This window comes from Sander lucioperca, chromosome 18, assembly GCF_008315115.2.
Source record: "Sander lucioperca isolate FBNREF2018 chromosome 18, SLUC_FBN_1.2, whole genome shotgun sequence".
Taxonomy (NCBI): domain Eukaryota; kingdom Metazoa; phylum Chordata; class Actinopteri; order Perciformes; family Percidae; genus Sander; species Sander lucioperca.
Window position 1 is genome coordinate 5201306 of NC_050190.1, and position 20201 is coordinate 5221506.

The window sequence follows — 20201 nt, forward strand, 5'->3', positions numbered from 1 at the left end:
TATTTTGTGTGATGTCAGAGACCAACCAGCACCAAAACTTTGCAAAGAGAACAATGCACGGTAGAGCTGCAAAGATGAATTAATTAGTTGTCAATTATTAAAGTAATCGCCAAATATTTTGATCGGTTTGAGTCATTTTATATGAAAAAAAAAAAAAGTAAATGTTCTCTAATTCCAGCTTCTTTAATGCGAATATTTTCTAGTTTCTTCACTCCTCTGTGACAGTAAACTGAATATCTTTAAATGTGGACAAAACCAGACATTTGAGGACGTCATCTTGGGCTTTGGGAAACGCTGATCGACATTTTTCACAATTTTCTGACATTTTATAGACCAAACAACTAATTGATTAATCGAGAAAATAATCGCCAGATTAATCAGCTTGGTCGCAGCCCTAATGCCCGGCATGGTGCAGGGCAGCTGTTGTCCTCTCATCCTGAATGTTACATTTGTGCTAGGTTTATCAAACTTTTTAGCTTCTTTGATACCCTAAAGGCCCTGACACACCAACCAGACGGGCCGACCGTCGGCAGAAAAGACAGTCGGACTGATCAGTCGGGTCCCCGAGATCCAAAAAATGCCTCAGAACACACTGAGGCGACGCCGACTTGAGCGTACACTCTGCGCGTGCGCAAAACGTAATACGTCTCCATAGCAGCAGGCGGCGCTGCTCTGTATTGTTTCCATTAACAGTCTGTTTATTTCCCAGAAAATGAAAACCGGCAGCTGATTGGACGAACGCGTCACGTGGTTCTTTTTTCTCCGGAAATTCACAGCCAGACTGTCATGGTGGCTTGTTCAGAATACGATCTCATATTGTACTAAAATAGTTCACCGAAACGTGTTTCTGAAAACATTTTAAGCGAGAAATAGGCCGTGCAATTTCTGAATCTGTCTTCATTTCAGATTGACAAAGGTCAGTTTAAAAGATTTTCGTCAGATTTTGAGCGGCTCATCCGCTCCCCATTTCCGGGTGAGTCCCGACTGCCCTGTCCCCGACTGAACATGTCGGGTCGGCCCAAATGAATGCCGACGGCTCCTCGGACGGCCGACGGCATGGAACACGCCGAACAGACTCGAGTCACCGATCTCGCCAGACGGTCCGACGGCCGATTAACGGGCTGGTGTGTCTTCTCTCTAAGGGATCAGTAGGGCCTCTATATGTTTTTGTTTCCCTTAAAATGTCTTTACTGAAGTTACATACAAAAGTATGTAAAATCAGCTTTTAATATTATTAGAGCTGGCTAACCTTATGTTATATTCACTGTGCAGTGTAATGAAATGACCATGCTAATGTGTTTTTCTCTCAGGGCTGATCCTCAAAAAGCTGTTGCACACTGGGAATTCTCTGAAGGTACCGCTCTGACCCATTGTGGACTCTTGTGTTACCTGTCTGTCATAGCCCCTAGATCCTAATCCTCCCCAAGAGGACGTGTACAGCCTCCTTTTAATTTAAGGGTCTTAATAAAAGTAAATAAAAGTGTACTAATCTGGATTCTCTCCGTATCTCGTCTTCATCTACATTGTAGATCCGTCGTGAGGGTGTGCGCTTGTTCTTGCTATGGATGCAGGCATTACAGAGTAATGCGGAGCGTGAGCAGCTCTGCATGTTTGCCTGTTTGATTCCTGGCTTCCCAGCTCCACTCTGCCATGGGACCCCACGCACCCTGGACACTCTGATCAACCCACCGCTGAGTTTAACAGAGAGTTAGTAGAAGAAACACTGACACGCACATAGACTGATACATGGGCTCAACATTCAGCTATAATTAAAAAAAAATGCCACCAGCCATTCACTGCACTGACAAAATATAAAATCTTAGAAAAGAGTCCCATGAACCCCATACATATTTTGCAGTATTCATTGTAATATAAACATTGAATGACCCTGCTTCCCCCCCTTACAGCTCAGGTCACTCCAGAAGAGATCACGCCACTGGTTCCTCCCCAGTCAGGTGACAAGAACCAGGAAGACCTTACTGCTTACTTTTTAGAAGCGCTACTCAAATACATGGTAAACCAGGTATTATCATCATTTCTTACTAACACTACTTAATTACACTTTTTTTCAATGTCTTGTTGCCTCACTAATGACACTAATGCATAAACAAACATATGGGAGAAACCAGGTATTAGGGTCTGTTATTTACTGACAGTTATCATGAATAGAAACTTGATGGTAGAATCCCTTACTGGTATCACTAACTCCTTAAAATACAAATGTCCTCCCTTAGTGACACATACAGACTTTTTTCTTGTATTTCCTCTTCTTGCTGCTATCACACACATTCAGTCACACACACACTGATAACATTCTACCCTAAAACAATGGTGCTCTTCTCCGCTTGGCCCTGTTTTGTGTGTGTAATGCTCTGTCTATAACACAAGTGTGTGCGTGTGTGTTTTTGTGTGTGTCCACCAGGCCAAGTCTCTTGAGTGGCGTTGTAAAGAGAACCATGAACGTGGCTTCAGCTTCCTCTTTGGTCACTTCAGGAAGTTTTACCTTCCTCACATCTTTCCCAACTTCGCCATGGAAACCAGCCTCTACAACCCAATACTGGGTCAGTTCCTTTAGCTTTTAAATAGCTTCTGGGTACTGTAAACCTAGCAGTTGATTGGAGCACAGTAATGGTGTATTATTGTAACCCAAGACCACATAAATAAAGATTTTCCTCTTTCTCTGTAGACGTGCCTCCGATGCGTCCTAAGCCCTACTACAGCGTGGTGCGCAGGGAACAAGACGGTGGAGAAACAGTGTACTGCACCAAGGAGAGCTTCCTTCAAGCCCGAGTCATCTTCATCCGCTGGCTGGTTTCCTTCTGGCTCGAGCCACGGCCCAACACACACACAAACATCCCAGGAACAGAGGGAGAGAACGTCCCCAAGAACATACAGGTTAACACATACATATTTTGCCTATAGACAGGGTGTGCCAAGTATGGTTCAAGTCACTGGAATGTTCCTTGTACTTAATTATGTTGACATCACCAAAGTGGTAATATGTAGGGCTGTAATAATGAACTACCGATCATGTTCATTATTGATTGACCTGCAGATTTTCTTGATTCATCAAGTAATTATTTTTTCTATAAAATGTCAGAAAATAGTCCAAAGGTGATGTCTTGTTTTGGTCAGTCAACAGTCCAATACCTAAAATATTTAGTTTTTAAAGTGTATACGACAAAGGGAAACAGGAAATAAACACATTGGAGAAGGTGGAATCAGAGAATTTTGACAGTTTTTCTTAAACAACAATGACCTAAGTCATTCTCACCTAAGAATAGATATTCTGAATATTTACAGATCAATCTGGTGTTGTTGGACTAATCGCTGGAGCTCTAGTAATATGTGAGCTCCTGTTTTTTAACATCACTTGTTATTCAGAGGGTTAATCCTGACAAAAGCCTAGACTTCAAGTGTTTCAAACAGCAAATGTAAAAGGTTGATGTGATGTTAGCCAAAAAGTATATTAAATACTATGAAAATGTTCCCTAACACCAGAATAGCGCATAACAGGAATGGATGACAAAATGTTACTCTCCACAAATATTTACATGGGACATTATTTTCTCTCATCTCACTGTATAACCCCAAATCTTCACCTCCAGCGAGCAGCAGCCGGACTGGCAGCTCGCTCTGCAGGCAGCTCAGATGACAGCGGTGGAGGTGGGATTCGGTCCGACAGCCACCTTGAAGGTAGCGGGTGCTCATCTGGATCGGGCGGAGGTGGCATTGGGCTATCTGGGGGTCCAGGGTCTGGGGGTGAGCCTGAACAAAGCCACTCCAACACATCCACGCTGACAGAGAGGGAGCCCAGCTCCTCCTCACTCTGCTCCATGGATGAAGAGCAGCTAACGGACATGGAGGTGGTGAGGAGAGTACTGACCAGCTCCAGAACCAACGTCAACTTCATCACTGAGATCTTTAGACAGGTGAAAGACGAAAGGCCCAGTGTGTCAAATCTTTGATGTATGGTTGTGTCTACAGCTGGAGTGGATTTTACGTGTTGTTTTTCTAAAATTACATTGTACGTGCATTATCATTATTAGTCCCAACGGTTTTTCCGGTAATACAATATGTTCATGTACAAGTCACGTGATCTTTTACAGCTATCTTTCTTTATCTATCTATAGGCATTTCTCCTTCCCATGTGTGAAGCTGCAGCGATGCGTAAAGTGGTCCGTGTTTACCAGGAGTGGATCGCCATGGAGGACAGGCCAGTGTTTATGAAGGAGCCAGAGGAGGGCTCCTATCCCACAACCAGCAGCCTGGATTCAGGCTCTCAGATCGGAGACAAGGAGGATGAGGTGAGGATTTACCTGACGGTTCGTTTCAAGGCACAGTTTCTGAAAATGGACTGTGTGCATTTGTCTGTGGATTGAGCGTAGGGCTGGGTCTAAAAATCTTGTATCCCGATATAATGCAGGTTATTTCATATTCCGATAACGCCATATATTCTGTATATAGCATGTTTTCTGGTAATTCAATAAATAAATAAATAGACTATATGAAATAACCAAATAGTAAAGCCAATTTCCGGATACTCCTGTGTGAACTAAATACTTGACAAATGAAAAGTACTGAGTATTTGTCATTTTATTAAAGGTGCTCTAAGCGATGTTGGGTGACGGTACTTCTTGTTGACGTTCAAAGTATTTTCAAACAAAACAAAGCTAGCTCGCCCCTCCCTCCTCCTCATCCCGTCCCCTCTCCCTCCCTTCCGTGCTTCCGCGCACTAACCCCCCACCTCCAAATCCTTCTTGTCTTGTTATTGGCTGGAACGCTGGAACACTGTTTGTTATGTTTGGTGGTGCAGGTTGGCACAGTTTGTTTTTGTTGGCGTTTGTGGAGCCTGGGCTGTCTACAGAGACCTGTTTTTTTTTTACAGTGTGTTCAGGGGACAGGCAGCTAGCGGATAGTGAGGAGATGTTTGCTGTATGTGACAAAAAATGTTGTAGCCTAAAAAAAGCGAGACATCGCTTAGAGCACCTTTTAAGAACTAGGTGCAAAAAGAACAAAACATGCAAGGATCACAACGTAAAGCACCGTCCTTTGAATCCGTTGAGCGTTTTGATACTTTCACAGCATTTATATAGCACCTCCACCTGCTTTATAATCAAAACAGACATGGAAATCTCAATTTTTACAATATTATATTACCTTTTATTGGGTAAGGCAGCCAACTTCAAGATGGGCTTCATATTATTTCAAGAGAAGAGAATGTGTCCATTTGCCTGTATATACTTAGGTAATGTTACTTCAACTTTAATTTTAAGTTTTTTTTCTTTCCTCCTCAGGGAATAAACAAGGCGGTTGACAGTGAATTGCTGGAGTACAGCGTTCATGCTGGAGTTCAGACGACACTACAGGTATGGTTCTGGCTGTCGGTCCATTTCATACAAACACACAAAAGTCTCACTGTTGCAGTGTTTTTTTTTTACTGTTCTTTCTTCACCTTGTAAAATCGTCCAGGAGAAATAGTTTATGGACCCATTTTACATCCCAACGGCTTGTCTCCTTCCCAGGTATTTATCACCCACTCCTCCAACGTTTTCCTATTGGAGCCAGCCAACGACATCAAGATCCTTTTGGAGGAGCACGTCGACATGTGCAAGCGTGTCCTGAACATCTACCGCAGCCTTGTTATGCATGAGACCATGGACCAGAAAACATGGTAAAAACAATTAGTGCAAAGACGCCAGATACACAATAAGTCACATGTTACTGTGGACTGGGAGACACTGAATGGCCATCTAAATACATTTTAGTGGAATCATTAAAGGCTCCGTCACATCTGCCTGCTTTTTAATTTTTAATGTTTTTGTTTGTAGGGAGCAGGTCTTGCTGGTTCTGCTGAGGGTGACAGAGTCTGTGATGAAAAGACCTCCATCCATCATGCCCCCGGGCAAAAAGAACAACACACTATCAGGCAGACTGGCTGGACCTATCTTTCAGGTACATTAATATCATTATATCAAACTGGCCAGATATGTTTTCCTACTTACCAAACATTATCTGGAGACAGAGTTGTCTCCCTGGTACATAAAAAAGGAATGAATAAATAGAAACATTGTTACAGTCATGATAATATTGCTATTGTTTACAGCAACACAGCTTCTAGGAGACAGACTGGCTTGTGGTTTTCTAAATACTTAACATGTAGTTGGCTACAAAGATTGATAACACAAAGATGTTCTTTGTCTATTATCAGTTAAAATGATGTAAAAAGCACTAATAAAATAGTTTATTTGAATTATATGATGTTGGTCTTGCATTCTCAAGTATCCAGCTGCTATCTTTTCTATTTAAAATACAGTAATATTAGTAAACGCAATAAAAAGAAGTCTTGCTTGAACAATAAGATATTATTTTCTGAAAGTTATTTTCTGAACACCTTAATGAAGTTTAATTGTGATGACCCAGCTGACTAGTATTTAGTTTCAATGAATAGAGAGCAGGAATACGACCTTTTCTAGTATAGCTGTTTGTCATTTCATTCCCCTCTTTCTGCACAGACGCTGATAGTAGCCTGGATTAAGGGGAATTTAAACGTCTACATCAGCAGAGAACTGTGGGACGACCTCCTCTCCGTCCTCTCCTCTCTTACCTGCTGGGATGAACTGGTCACTGAGTGGTCACTCACCATGGAGACCCTCACCAAGGTACTGGAAGTAATTTTAATCATGTATCCTCCAAGCATTATACTTCATTCAGTGTTTTAACACAACATCATTTCATTGGATTTCAGCATGTCGTTTTTGACTGAGAAACAAACATTTTGTTATTAATGAACTTTATAGCGAGTCACCTGAGTTTTTCAATTCAGTCACTGAGTATGACATCGCAGGTCAAAAATGGTCGTTAGAGAAGTAGAGAACTATAATGAAGGAAGCAGAAGTTTAATTCCTGTTTCCATGTCCACTTATTGTCGATTTAATGAATTAATTAAAAATCTGCTTTTTGCCTTAAGCACTAATTTAGTCCGCTATGTTGACGCTGTCTTAATCAGTATGGTATAGTAAACATGAAAGTCTTAAAGCAGTGTGTATGTCTTTGTGTCTCAGGTGTTGGCCAGGAACCTGTACAGTGTTGATCTGAATGAGCTGCCTCTGGACAAACTCAGTGAGCAAAAACAGAAGAAACATAAAGGAAAAGGTTGGTCTGTCACGAGAGACCCTTTTAGCCCTCATATAAAAACATGCAGAACTTCCTACCAACAACATCTGTACACTCAACCTTTTCTTTATTAATAATATCAGTGCATAGTTACAGATAGAGGTAACCTATCTCCTGATATAAGTACCATTACATGTGCATTGAGAAATGATGTCCCACTCCATCCATCTACACCAGGTATAGGTTCGGAGGGCCAGCGGCAGATTGTGGATCGTTCCTTCTCTAAAGGCTGGAGCAGAGACCAACCAGGCCAGGCAGCAGCCATGAGGCAGCGAAGCGCCACCACCGCTGGCTCCCCAGGCATCGAAAAGGCTAGGAGTATTGTTCGCCAGAAGACTGTCGGTCAGTATCCCTCCTCTTACACGACTGTCCTCCTCAAGTTCTACGTTTAAAGGCCATACAACTTTTTAGCGTTTAGTCATGTTGATAGCACAAACTCCAAGGCACTGTTCTGTGTATTTGTTTTAAACTAGCTGGCATGTGTGTGCATGTGTGTGTATGTGAGTGTTGAAGAGGAACACTATTGGAAAAAACTAGTGCCCGGTCTTTCCTCTGCGTACTTAAAGTGGCTATATGTAACTTTCAGTTTGTGTTGATTTCAGCGGCCCCTTTGGACAAAAGCGGTTGTGTTTTTACCACACTTGCTGTCGTAAAGGTCTTGGAGTTAGCGTTACGGGGAGGTCATATAGTTGCGATGAATGTTTTGCTCAGACAGATAATAATTCATTTACAATAAGAGAATATGTTACAGATGGATCGTTGCATTTCAAGTGTCGCATACGGTAACTTAGCCTACTTTGGATTCATCGTGAGCTAAACCGGGTATCAACGTTATCACGGTCACTGTGTCACGAGCCAAAGCATTAAGAGATTGTTGTAGCAGCCAACGTAGTAATAACTTAGATTAATATAGCGCATTACATGAAACCCAAGGATGCTTTACACAAATACAGGGGGACAAGGGAAAAGAAAAGAGTAGGCCAACACAAACACAGACTAAAAGGAATAAAACGTCCGTGCTAAATGGAAAGGGGACGTAATTTAATGTTGGCTACTGACGTACAATCTAAAGTTATTTTATGAATGAAATAGACATATTACATACCCGAGGGCCAATTCGGGGTCGGTTTTGAATCATTTACAATCCTGTAATTGTCTCCATCTGTTGAAAGACCGATTGAGTCTGACACTTTCCCTTTTAGCTTTTAGTTGTTCTTTGTTTAATTTCCATCTTTTCTGTGATGGCCCTGCCCCGTATCAGCCATAACTTACAGCAGATAACATCTCGAATAAAATGAAAATACAGGCCTATATATATTAGGCCTCTACAAAGAAATCTTGTGCTACCCTTTACCTGGCTGGATACAATACAGAAATCTGTAACCCATCAGAAGGTGTGCTCTGTAGCACCGTCTACCTGCCGTAAATCATTTTGTAACTTCGCAGGAAACATCGGACCCGGGCAAAGGCATTAATAGAAACTATATAAAAATAGCGTTCTTTTCACTGTTAGTCTCGTTTGCTGTTACAGGTCATTTATGATCATCAGATGGAAAATTACACAGTTTCAGAAACATTTCAAAGTTACATATAGTCACTTTAAGATGACTTCTCCTTCTCTAAGTCACTTTTATTTGACTTGACATCTCCACCTCTTTTCCCCTCCTGCCTGTCTGTCTGACAGGAAGTCGGGGGCTATGCTTACTGTTATTCCTTCTCCTCAGTAGAGTCTTGTTTATGCATTCAACTGTCGCCATTGGTGTGAAAGAAATGGTCATAACACTAAAGTGAAATACCAGTACTAGCTTAGAGCAAGATGATGACTCATGCACATGCATATCTTAAATTGCTTTAAAAGCATGTATCAACAAGGATCTTTCACATTGCACACAACTAATAGTCTGGCTATCACCAGACCAAGCTCAATCTTTTAAGATTGAACATTAGTCTGGGGAGTCTGCTCTGTATTTTCTACTGCACAAGAGGCGTGATCAACGGGCATAGTTCAAATGATTCTGTACGCAATTGGATAGTCCTTCAACCAATCAGACCAATGATCCGGGTGACGTAGCAGCGACAGCGGCATCAACGGGTTGCTGCCCTTCGGTGGCCGCCATGTTGAATGTAAACCAAAAAGCTGCCTGGTCGCTTCTTTATCGTCATCGTGTTAAACCCGCCAATTGCGCGCCAAGTGGATAAGCCAGTTTGTGATTGGTCCCTGCAAAATTGTAACGGAAGCAGGATAGAAAGATGTACAGGTTTCCAGCCTGAGCTGCAGGGCGAAATCAAATTGCCGGCAGATCGGGCTGGGTTTACCCAGTCTACGCAACTAAATTCATTTTAATCAGTTTTTTCCTGCCACTTTGCCTTTTATGAATTACAGTATAGGCGTGAGCTGTATCACACAATTACGGTATACCAGGGTATTTAGAAATCCTGAAGGTATGATTTTCAATAGTGTCAAAAATACAGGCGCTCCTCTTTCTATTAAACTGATACGGAGATGCTGTAATGAGGCAGGGTTTCCGCCAGTGTATTGCAAGCCAGGTGGGCAACCGGGCCTAAGTTGACTACCAGTCAGGTCTAATTTTGTTTCAATAAATTAGGTTTTGCTCCAATTGTCAGTGATGATACGTGCATAATCCGACAGAGCAGGGTAAAATAAATGCTACAATATTTGGACTCTAAGAAGCAACCACATACAAGAATATGGTGATTGCAGGGTAACTGTAGGAACCACAAAAGTCTAAAAATGTCCAAGTAGTTTATTAAACATTAATAAAAAGACCCTTTGCTCAGATTGGCAGCTTCTCTGGGCCGATAAACTGCATTTTATGTGGTTTAGCACCATTTGTACAAGTTTTAAAACCTCTCAATGTGCTTTTTTTTCTGTGAGAAATGAGTCCACACATGCTAACCAACATTCTTACAGGTCTGCAGTTGTTTTGTCGCATTTCTTCAGTTGCATATTCAACTGTGAATGTATTTAAAAAGTCATAGACTTGGTCAAACTTGCAGATAACCTCATGTGTTGTGACTGCAAGTAAACCGTGGATCTTACGAGCATTAACAAATGTAGTGCTCCTGTGTATCGTGGTCTCAAGAAGAGATTTGACCTGTAGAGTGCCAAACTGCCGCAAGTGTCGTACTGTCTCACTGTCTTTCCTCCAGAGCTAACCCTGTCTCACTACTCCTTCACCTTCCCCGTCTCTTTCCCTCTTCGTCCACCCTTTAACCTTCCTCTTCTCTACGCTGTGCTGTCATCTGTCTCTTTGCCCATATATCCACCTTTCTCCCACTCACGTCTTCACCATCACTTCAACAATACCCTCTTTTCCCCTCTTGCTTCCTTCTTTCATTGCCTTTTCCTTTCTTCTCTGTCTCACACTCTTCCCCCCTTATTCTGTCTCTTTTCTATCTGTTCTTCCAACCTCTTCAGCCCTGCGTAGCTGCTCTACGGGGGACTCTCTGCTGTCCTCAGCCTTTATCCGCAGTGCTAAGAGTGCTCCTGCTCTGGCTCCGCCTCTTCCTGTCCTCCTTCACCACCACCACCACCCTTTACTACCCCCCCTTGCCGACCAGCTGGCAGGTACACACTCTTTGCACTGCCTGCCTGCCTGTCTTCCTGGAAACTTTACTTGTCTCTACGTCTGTCAGAAACTGAAATGCCTGTCCTCTCGTCTCTATCATTTTTCTGACTGCCTATTTGTCATTACTGAAGCAACAGTTTGCATGTGATACAGCCTTTCCCTTTTTGACCTGGAACTGGTATAATCAGTTTTTAGAAATGCTTGAACATCAAAGATGCATCATTCTCCTGAAGCTGTGCAATAATCTGATTGGCATTGCTTCAAGATTGAATGTGACAAATGGATAAACAAAGTTGAGTTATTTTTTGACACTGGCTCGTTGTCTTAAAGGTGCTGTAGGTAGGATTGTGAAGATCCAGGCTTTAGCCAAAACATTTTAACATCGACAACTTCTCAGTCCCTCCCCCCCTTTCTGCTAAAGCCCAAAACGGTCTCATAAGCCCCTCCCCCCACAAGGGAGAATGAATGTGTGTGCATGAGCAGTGATTGACAAGCAGTTAGACACCCCCCCTGGCCCTGATTGGTGCATCTGAACAGGGAGCGATGGATTTTTGCAAATCGCACTACAGGCTGTAGGTGGTGCCAGAGGAGCTGGATTTTTTTTTTAAGTAGTTCTACTCGAACATAGTCATTTTCAGCAAATATGACAGAAAGTTAGTTTTATAAGTCTTACCTACTGCACCTTTAACACTGTTAAGAACTTGTTTCCTTCACAATCTCCCTAAATTATTTGGATTATTGTTTTTAACATTTGAATTTTGCCTATTTACAGAATGAAATGTTACCAAGCCGACACCAAAGAATGACATCTGTCAGTTAGTGTTAACTATTGCTTGTAGAATTCTTCACAGGTAGTTGGAGACAGCTTATGTGTCTCTGTTTCTGTTGACATGTCGGCACTTGACCTACCTGTTTTCCTGTCTGCTTGCTTGTTTCTCTTCCTGTTAACCTGCATGCCTGCACAGGACGTCCCTCCGTCATTTCTTTAACTCCTTTTGCCTGCATTATTTTCTGCCTGTTATAAGCATCTATTTCCCCTTTCTTTCTTTTCTTTTCTTTCTTTTCTTTTCTTTCTTTCTATGCCCTTCTCGTTGACCTCCCTATCACCGATGTTGGGTGATGTTTCATTTGATGCCATGTATTCTTGGGGTGGCATTTCATTTGACTCCTCCCTTTCTGTTCGGTTTTATTTTTTATTTTTTTTATTATCATATCCTCTGCTAGAGTCATTTATTGTTTTACTTGGTGTTTAATTGTACAAACCCCAAATCCAATGAAGTTGGGACGTTGTGTAAAATGTAAATAAAAACAAAATACAATGATTTGCTAATTCTTTTCAACCTATATTCAGTTGAATACACTACAAAGACAAGATATTTAATGTTCTAACTGATAAACTTTATTGGGTTTTTTTTTGTGCAAAAATGCCTGCAACACATTCTAAAAAAGCTGGGACAGGGGCAACAAAAGACTAGCACCATTTGTATGTAAAGGGTACGCTCAAGGAACACCTGTTTGGGACATTCCACAGGTGAACAGGTTAATTGGAAACAGGTGAGTGTCATGATTGGGTATAAAAGGAGCATCCCCAAAAGGCTCAGTCGTTCACAAACAAGGATGGGGCGAGGTTCACCACTCTGTGAATAACTGCGTAAGCATACAGAAAAACGTTTCTCAACGTACAATTGCAAGGAATTTAGGGATTTCATCACCTACAGTCCATAATATCACCAAAAGATCCAGAGAATCTGGAGAAATCTCTGCACATAAGCGGCAAGGCTGAAAACCAACATTGAATGCCCGTGACCTTCGATCCCTCAGGCGACACTGCGTTAAAAAACGGCATCATTATGTGAAGGATATTACCATGTGTGCTCAGGAACACTTGGGAAAACCATTGTCAGTTAACGCAGGTCGTCGCTACATCTACAAGTGCAAGTTAAAACTCTACCATGCAAAGTGAAAGCCATATATCAACAACACCCAGAAACACCACCGGCTTCCCTGGGCCCGAGCTCATCTGAGATGGACTGATGCAAAGGGTAAAAGTGTGCTGTGGTCTGACGAGTCCACATTTCAAATTGTTTTTGGAAATCATGGACGTCATGTCCTCCGGGCCAAAGAGGAAAAGGACCATCCAGATCGTTATCAGCGCAAAGTTCAAAAGCCAGCATCTGAGATGGTATGGGGGTGTGTTAGTGCCCATGGCATGGGTAACTTGCACATCTGTGAAGGCACCAATGCTAAATATAATACTAATAATGCTGAAAGGCACATACAGGTTTTGGATCAACATATGCTGCCATCCAAGCAACGTCTTTTTCAGGGATGTACCTGTTTATTTCACCAAGACAATGCCAAGTCACATTCTGCACGTGTTAAAACAGCGTAGCTTCATAGTAAAATAGTGCAGGTACTAGACTGGCCTGCCTGCAGTCCAGACCTGTCTCCCATTGAAAGTGTGGGGCGCGTTATGAAGAGCAAAATACGACAACGGAGACCCCGGACTGTTGAGTTCGTAAATCAAGCAAGAATGGGAAAGAATTCCACCTAAAAAGCTTCAACAATTAGTGTCCTCAGTTCCCAAACGCTTATTGAGTGTTGTTTAAAAAAAAAAGGTGATGTAACACAGTGGTAAACATGCCTCTGTCCCAGCTATTTTGGAACGTGTTGCTGGCATCAAATTGAAAATGAACAATAAACAAAGTTTATTAGTTTGAACATTAAATATTGTGTTTTTGTAGTGTGTTCCATGGAATATAGGTTGAAAAGGATTTGCAAATCATTGTATTCTGTTTTTATTTAGCTTTTACACAACGTCCCAACTTCATTGGAATTGGGGTTTGTATGTTTAATTGTGGTGTGCGTTTTGTGGTGGTCTCTTTTAAATGTTCACAGCTCTCTAAAGCCATTTATTTACAATTTGACATCCGATTAAACGGAAAACTGCCAAATGGATATAACAGATGTTACTAACGACAAGGGAAATATTAAATACAATAGATTTGGTTTTCGTACAACTGAAAATATGTGATTGAGGCTAGAGTTAGTGCATGTCCTTTGTGGTATGACTTTTCCTGCTTAGCCTAATCTGTCTTTTCATGGGATTATTATTGTATATCATTATGTAACCACAAATCAGGTGCTATTACAATGACCTCACTCCTGAATGATCTCAAGATGTAAATACTGTTATGTTAAAGTAGACTTTAAAGGGGAGGTGGTCTTCTTGTAGACAGCTTTTGCTGGTTGAGGTTGATAAAGTTGTAACAAACTGTCTCAGCCACCAGTAATGTTGCTCTGACTTGATTAAGGACCATAGATTAGATCGCTTCAGCACTAACTCCTTTCCGCACAAATTATATAATAATAATAATAATAATAATATCAGTGTTTTGAGTAAATCTATAATATTTATAATACTTGTTGTTTTTGGCTCTATGCATTTGCAGATTTTCTTGTAGGTATCTATATAGGTATCTGTATATGTGTGTCTACATGTATCTACTCCCATTTACCCCTCCACTAACCTCACTCCCCTTCCTTCGTCTTCCCCCAATTATCAGACCTTGAGGACCCGCCAATCACACTGACATCCCGCACCTCTCGGATGCGCCACTCTTCCCAGAGCGAGGAGGCCCCTCCCACCTCCTGTTCTGAGGTCTTCCAGGGAGGGGCTTGTGACCTGGATGCCCATGCCCCTTCCTCCCTCGCAAGGAGCAGCAGTGCCTCTGACATCATGGAGCCTTTCATCGTTGAGCGGGTCAAAGGTGAAGACCCCCAGAGGGATACCACTTCGATCCCGAACCCCCCCCACCACCACTCCCCAACTTCTTCCTTACTCGCAGCCAACAACCACGCAGCTCACCCACTCCCACACCCCCTCACCTCCCCCTCTCCCACCCCTTTCACCTTCTCCAATGGTGTTGTTTCCTCTGAGGGACAAGATGATGGTAATGTTTATGACCAGTTCTGGCACCAGATTGGCTCTCGAAGCCGAGGTTCTAGTACGGATTGGGTAAGCGACTGGGATTCTGCCTTTGCCTTTTCATCTGAAAAGGAAATTGATGTAGAGGAGGGTGAAATGGGGGCTGGGGTAGAGGAGGATGATTTATTCTCCTCTATCAGGGACTACCTCACTAACAAAGGAAGTGAAAGGAAGAAGGAGACAGGAGAGAGAGATGGTCCTGGTCATGTACTAGAAAGCAGTGTTGTAACTTTACCTGTGCAAACAGGAGTTGCTAGAACACAAATGGAATACACAGGACAGGTAGGAGAGGCAAGACAGGTGGTGAGAGACTACAGGCAGACTTGTAAAGAGGACAGACCGCTAAGTAAATCAGTGAGACATAGCAGTGTGGATTCAACAGAGGAGTCTGAAGCAGAGCAGCGAAGCATCTATGAGTGCCTGGAGTTGCAGTGTCAGTGGCCGTCACCCAATGCTAAGGGGACTGCTAGCTTAGAAAGACACAGTGGGGAGAAAAAGGAAGAAGGGAATGCTGGAAAGGCAGAAGGATGGGAAGGGAAATGTGATGGATGGAGGGAAATAGCAGAAGAGAAACAGGGTGATAAAGTTGCAGCAGCAAATGAGAGGTCCATTTTAATTAGACAAGACACTAACGCAGTAGAATCTAGCACTGAGTTGAATCAAACGTCAGACCCAACTAAAGCCAAGATGTCCCGTATCAGCACCAAAAGGCACCATTCTGGGGGTGTTCATGTCAGCTTCCGGCCCTCGACTGAGTCAGTACAGTTCCACAACCCCCTTGAGAGTAAAGAGGCCCACTGGAAAGCCAGGCTGCGCCGCCTCAGTCACTTCCACACACACAGCCACTCAGCTGGGGAGAGGCCTGGAGCTGGAGCAGGGTCAGGGGCAAAGCTGGGGACAGGAGGTGCAGGTAAGTTTGGCTCTGTGGCCTCTGGGACTGCTACGGATTACAGCGGTGCAGGGAACACAGCAATTGCTGGAGACCTAGAAAACAGGGCTGGGACTGGAGGGGACAAGGACAAGCAACATCCCGGATCCTGTGTGGGATCCAACCTGGGCTCTGAGGCTCACTCAGAGGGGTTATCAAGCAGTTCAGGTTTCTCTGGCGTGTCGTCAGGTGTGCGTGGCCGATTGGGACGTTCCGCCTTGCGATCTCGAGCCTCTCGCTCACGGTCCCAGGAGCCTGGCAGCTCTGCCTCACGACACCACCAGGGGGCTCTTCTCGGTGGCGTCTATAAGACTGTTGTTCACGCTCTGTCTTCGAAGCCACGGCCCCGAGGTCAGGGGTCATCCCAAGGCTCGTCGCCACAGCGGCAGGGCCGGGCCGCCATGGGTGACGCATCGCTCAGAGACCTCTACTCCCATGTCCTGGGCTACTTTGGGCGAAAGACGACAACGCCAGGTGAGGATCGCAACGAACGAAGCGCTCACAAAGGACACAGATAAAACAACTTTGGAAAAGAAATACTCATCAACACACAAACACCATCAACTCTCTTTTACTTTTTGGCTGTTTTTAACTGGTTTGTTATGATGGAATGATATTTTTTTGGCTGACACTCATCATCTTGCTGCTGGACTGAAATTCAAACTCCCTGTTGATGTGTTTCCTTTTGAACGTAGCCCCTCCTCCAGCCTGCCTCCTGTCAAGGATCCCCCTCCTCCCATACCTTCCCACCTGTTCTTCTACCTCGGAAGCCCCCTTCCCCCTCTTCCTGTCCTCTTCCTTCTAAGGGCTTTGGGATTTTAACTTCCTCTCCTCCTACCCCTCTTCTCCAACTCCTTCTCTCTCTCCTCGATGTTGCATGCGGCCTCCTCGTGCCTCCTTCGCCTCCTCCCCGGACTCCGGCCCCTCTTCAGCTGCACAGGAGGAAACCACAGTCACCAGAAAAACACAAGTGCCTGTAGAAAAGATAAACGCACAGATAAAAAGAAAACCGACTTGGCTTTACATAATACCTCACAGAAAGCCCACAAATGTTTTGTGGCATTTCCATCAGTGCTTTGTTACATTTAGATTTGCATGTGTAGATGTGAAGGTTTGAGTTTGTTGATTATTTTAGAAAAGCAAACACTAGTTTATATGCATTAACATATTGCTGTAGTTCATTCTCAGACCACTAGAATGCAGCATAAGACCTTATATGAGAGTAGCCATCTTGATAAGAGTAGTATACACAGAATTTGAATGGATAAGAAAAGGTATGCACTTTTTAAACCAACAATTTTGAATGGTTATTTGCCTTGTACACTGCCGTAAGATAATATCAAACATGATCAGTGCACATTTGAATCAGCAGCTACAGCTTTTTCTATTCATTCTAATTCTCGGGGCAGCAGGCTGCAGAACTGGGTTTAAATGATTTTGTCCTGAGGATCAGGTGTTTGATAAGCACCGTGATTCATCACCTGTATCCGCCTTGATGTGGAATCCACCCCAATCATCTGGTACCCAATGCAGACTAAAACCAGACAATATGTGCCGTGACTGTCTGGTTGTCTGTCTGGCCGTGTATTGAACTACTTAAACTCGATGATTGTTGGTGTTTATGCCTAATCCTTGTTCTGTGAACACAGGTGGTGGAGTCCTCCATCAGGGCCTTGTAAGCTTAACCACAAAACTTCACAGATCATAGCACTAATAATGTGCGTGTATTTCCTCAACCAATTTGAATGAACTTGCACAACCACATGGGGACTGCCCCTATAAAAGGAAGCCATGCAGAGTCATTGTCAAACACATAACTCCGTAGGACAGCTTTTCTCATACAGAAATAGGCTCACCCTGATGGGCTGAGCACATACAGAACACGTAAATATTCGGTGCACAGATTTGCAGACCGAGTCCGTAAAGCCACGTTGGAGGGCGAAGGCTGTGCGAGACATAACTACTGTCAGCTAACGTCACAGCATAGCATTTCTATACTGCTACTTTTTATTTGAACCGCAACATCAATCCTTTCATGCTGTAGTCCCAGTGTGAAATACATTGTATATGTAGGCATGTGAGTACAATAATGTCACTGGAAAACGGATTGGGATCTTATTTTTCAGGCCAACATATTGTACCGTATACAAGTCTCAGTCCTGTTGTTGGTGATGTGATGGCGAATAACCATAACAGTCGAACAGTCTACCTGTAGACCGTTATTTTCTTGGTATTTAACATCCAGGCTAGAAGAGGTATCTGAATAACATATAAACTGTAAGCGGAGATATACCGTAATGTTAAAGGTTAATGCTTAAGAGTCAGAACAAAATGCAATTTTGGGATGTGTTGGTAAATTGGTTTGCTACCAAATTCAGGTGCCTTCATATGATCACCGCAGCGAGATACTGATTCTTCTAATACGCATTTAAAACTAAAATGACAGAAATGTATTATTGCACTGACCTCTGTGGTTTGAAAGTTTTGCTTTGTTGCACATCTGACTACATCTGGGAAGGACAATGTCCTGCCCTGAGTGATGTAAAACTGTCCTGCGGTAAGAGGCCATGCTGTCAGTGGAGGCTTCTGGTCTTGATTCTTGAAGAAAAAATGTGCAGCAAGGTGGCAGCAAAGTAAATATTTTCATTCTGTGTCCAATAACTGAGCTTAGCTTTATTGATCTAAGTCCTGGTATTGGGTTGTGAACTTGACCAGACTCGGTCAGCTCTATCAGCCACAGGCTTAGGAATTAAAGATCAGTTGTTTAATACTGTAGGCAGCATATTGACTTCCATCTGATTTGGGATTGATGGATGCTCTTTGCTTTCAGAGTTCACAAACTCACACTGACTGCTGTCATTGCTACCAAGCTAACATCAACATAACTCGTAGTAACATAACCGCACTAATGTGCTTCTTGATATGCTGCCTGTTTGGGCCTAACAAGGTGACCGTCTCGCTGTGCATGTTGTGAATAACTCCTGCATTGCTTTTCTGGTGGGTTTGCCTGCTGTGTTGTGGCTTTTGTTGAATCAGTCTTTTGCTAACTTCAGGGACTACAGTACATACACATCAGGATATCTCTTACAATTCAGAGAGAAGCTCCAGTTTTTTGTATGGTTATTGTAATATTTTAATATAATATCTAAACACACAACAACAACAACTCACGACAAGTATCCACAGAAATAACTTGGACACTCCAAGGCTACAGTCACTTGATTATATAATATATTTTTACAAACTACTAAAAGGTATTACTCAGTTTTGTGTATTTGAGCGGTTTGTGGAGGTATGGATATGCCACTGTCTATCATTGTGTGTTTGTTCATCTCGTCTGTTTGCGTGTCCACCTGTGAATCTTCATCCCCAACTTCCATCATTTCTGTGTGTATGACGGGTACTCTCAGTCTTTGACATTGATCATCATATATCTGCCTCTAGCTAACAAAGAGGAGGTGGTCCAGAAAGCTCGTCCAGTCTCCAGTGACGTAGGAAGCACCAACCCAAACTTCTCTGACCTCATGGATGAGTTTATCCAGGAGAGACTGAGGGCCAAAGGAACAGCGGTGAGGACAACATACACACACACACACACACACACACACACACACACACGCAGATTTAAAGATTAAAGTCAGAAAACAGCTACAGCTTGGTGGCCAATCACTGCTGACGATTGGAACGTGGAAAGTATGAATTACTGAAGACCAGCGCTGCCCCCACTGAAATTATATTTACACACTGCTTTCTTTTGGATACACAGGGCCGTCGTGGCAGCAGCCCGGGAAGTCTGGAGGTTCCCAGGGACCTGCCGGAGCTCCTGGAGGCAGGTCAGAGTCCTGGATCACGACCCTCAGATGATCTCCGTCCTATTGATGATCCGGGGGTTCCCTCAGAATGGACGTCACCTGCAAGTGCCAGCGGTTCTGATGTCATCAGCTCAGACAGCCAGTCGGACTCCTTTAATGCCTTTCAGTACTCCAACTGCAAGTTTGATAGTAAGTAACAATCAAACTAATATATACCAGCTGAGGCCCTGCTACAGAAGATGTGACTCAATTTTGTATAAAGATGACTATAATTTCAAAGTTTAAGTCTTGTCAAAATCAAAAGAAATGGTCCTTTAAGTTGCTGTTGTGGGATATAAATAGATATCCACAATTTGCATTGATTTGCAAACCTTGCAAATATGTAAGCCCTGAAAAAATGTGTAATGGTCAACATTTTGTTTTTGTAGATTTTACTTTCAGTTCAGAACCATGTGGAGGAGGTGTTGGGTCTGGGGGAGGAGGTCAAGGCAGCTCACTGGACCAAGACAGCCTGGGAGGGGGAGTGGCCTGTGACGAACATGAAGTAGCCAGTTTGACAACACTTCACATCGACTCGGAGACCAGCAGCCTCAGCCACACTGTAACTGTTACTGGTAGGCACTTAATATAAAGATCTCTCTAGCTACTGTGTTATTTCAGCAGATCTAAATATCCAAACCAAAATCCAGCCTAAATATTATATACCA

The 20201-nt window shown here is 43.1% G+C and overlaps 1 protein-coding gene across 11 annotated transcripts in view; it reads left to right on the forward strand.

Annotated features, from left to right (window-relative positions):
• ralgapa1 (Ral GTPase activating protein catalytic subunit alpha 1) overlaps window positions 1-20201 on the forward strand; it is a 77189-nt gene that overhangs the window by 4317 nt on the left and 52671 nt on the right. For 4 of the 11 annotated variants that reach the window (XM_031321212.2, XM_031321216.2, XM_031321217.2 and 1 more), the window contains exons 5-22: window positions 1311-1354; window positions 1530-1707; window positions 1908-2023; window positions 2423-2561; window positions 2687-2895; window positions 3609-3932; window positions 4134-4307; window positions 5298-5369; window positions 5526-5674; window positions 5832-5955; window positions 6516-6662; window positions 7065-7155; window positions 7354-7518; window positions 10616-10765; window positions 14333-16156; window positions 19127-19251; window positions 19449-19683; window positions 19923-20108. In XM_031321212.2, the coding sequence (XP_031177072.1) occupies window positions 1311-1354; window positions 1530-1707; window positions 1908-2023; window positions 2423-2561; window positions 2687-2895; window positions 3609-3932; window positions 4134-4307; window positions 5298-5369; window positions 5526-5674; window positions 5832-5955; window positions 6516-6662; window positions 7065-7155; window positions 7354-7518; window positions 10616-10765; window positions 14333-16156; window positions 19127-19251; window positions 19449-19683; window positions 19923-20108 (4452 nt within the window). The remainder of the gene's footprint in view (window positions 1-1310; window positions 1355-1529; window positions 1708-1907; window positions 2024-2422; window positions 2562-2686; window positions 2896-3608; window positions 3933-4133; window positions 4308-5297; window positions 5370-5525; window positions 5675-5831; window positions 5956-6515; window positions 6663-7064; window positions 7156-7353; window positions 7519-10615; window positions 10766-14332; window positions 16157-19126; window positions 19252-19448; window positions 19684-19922; window positions 20109-20201) is intronic. The other 7 variants (XM_031321218.2, XM_031321222.2, XM_031321219.2 and 4 more) reach the window with 5 other exon arrangements.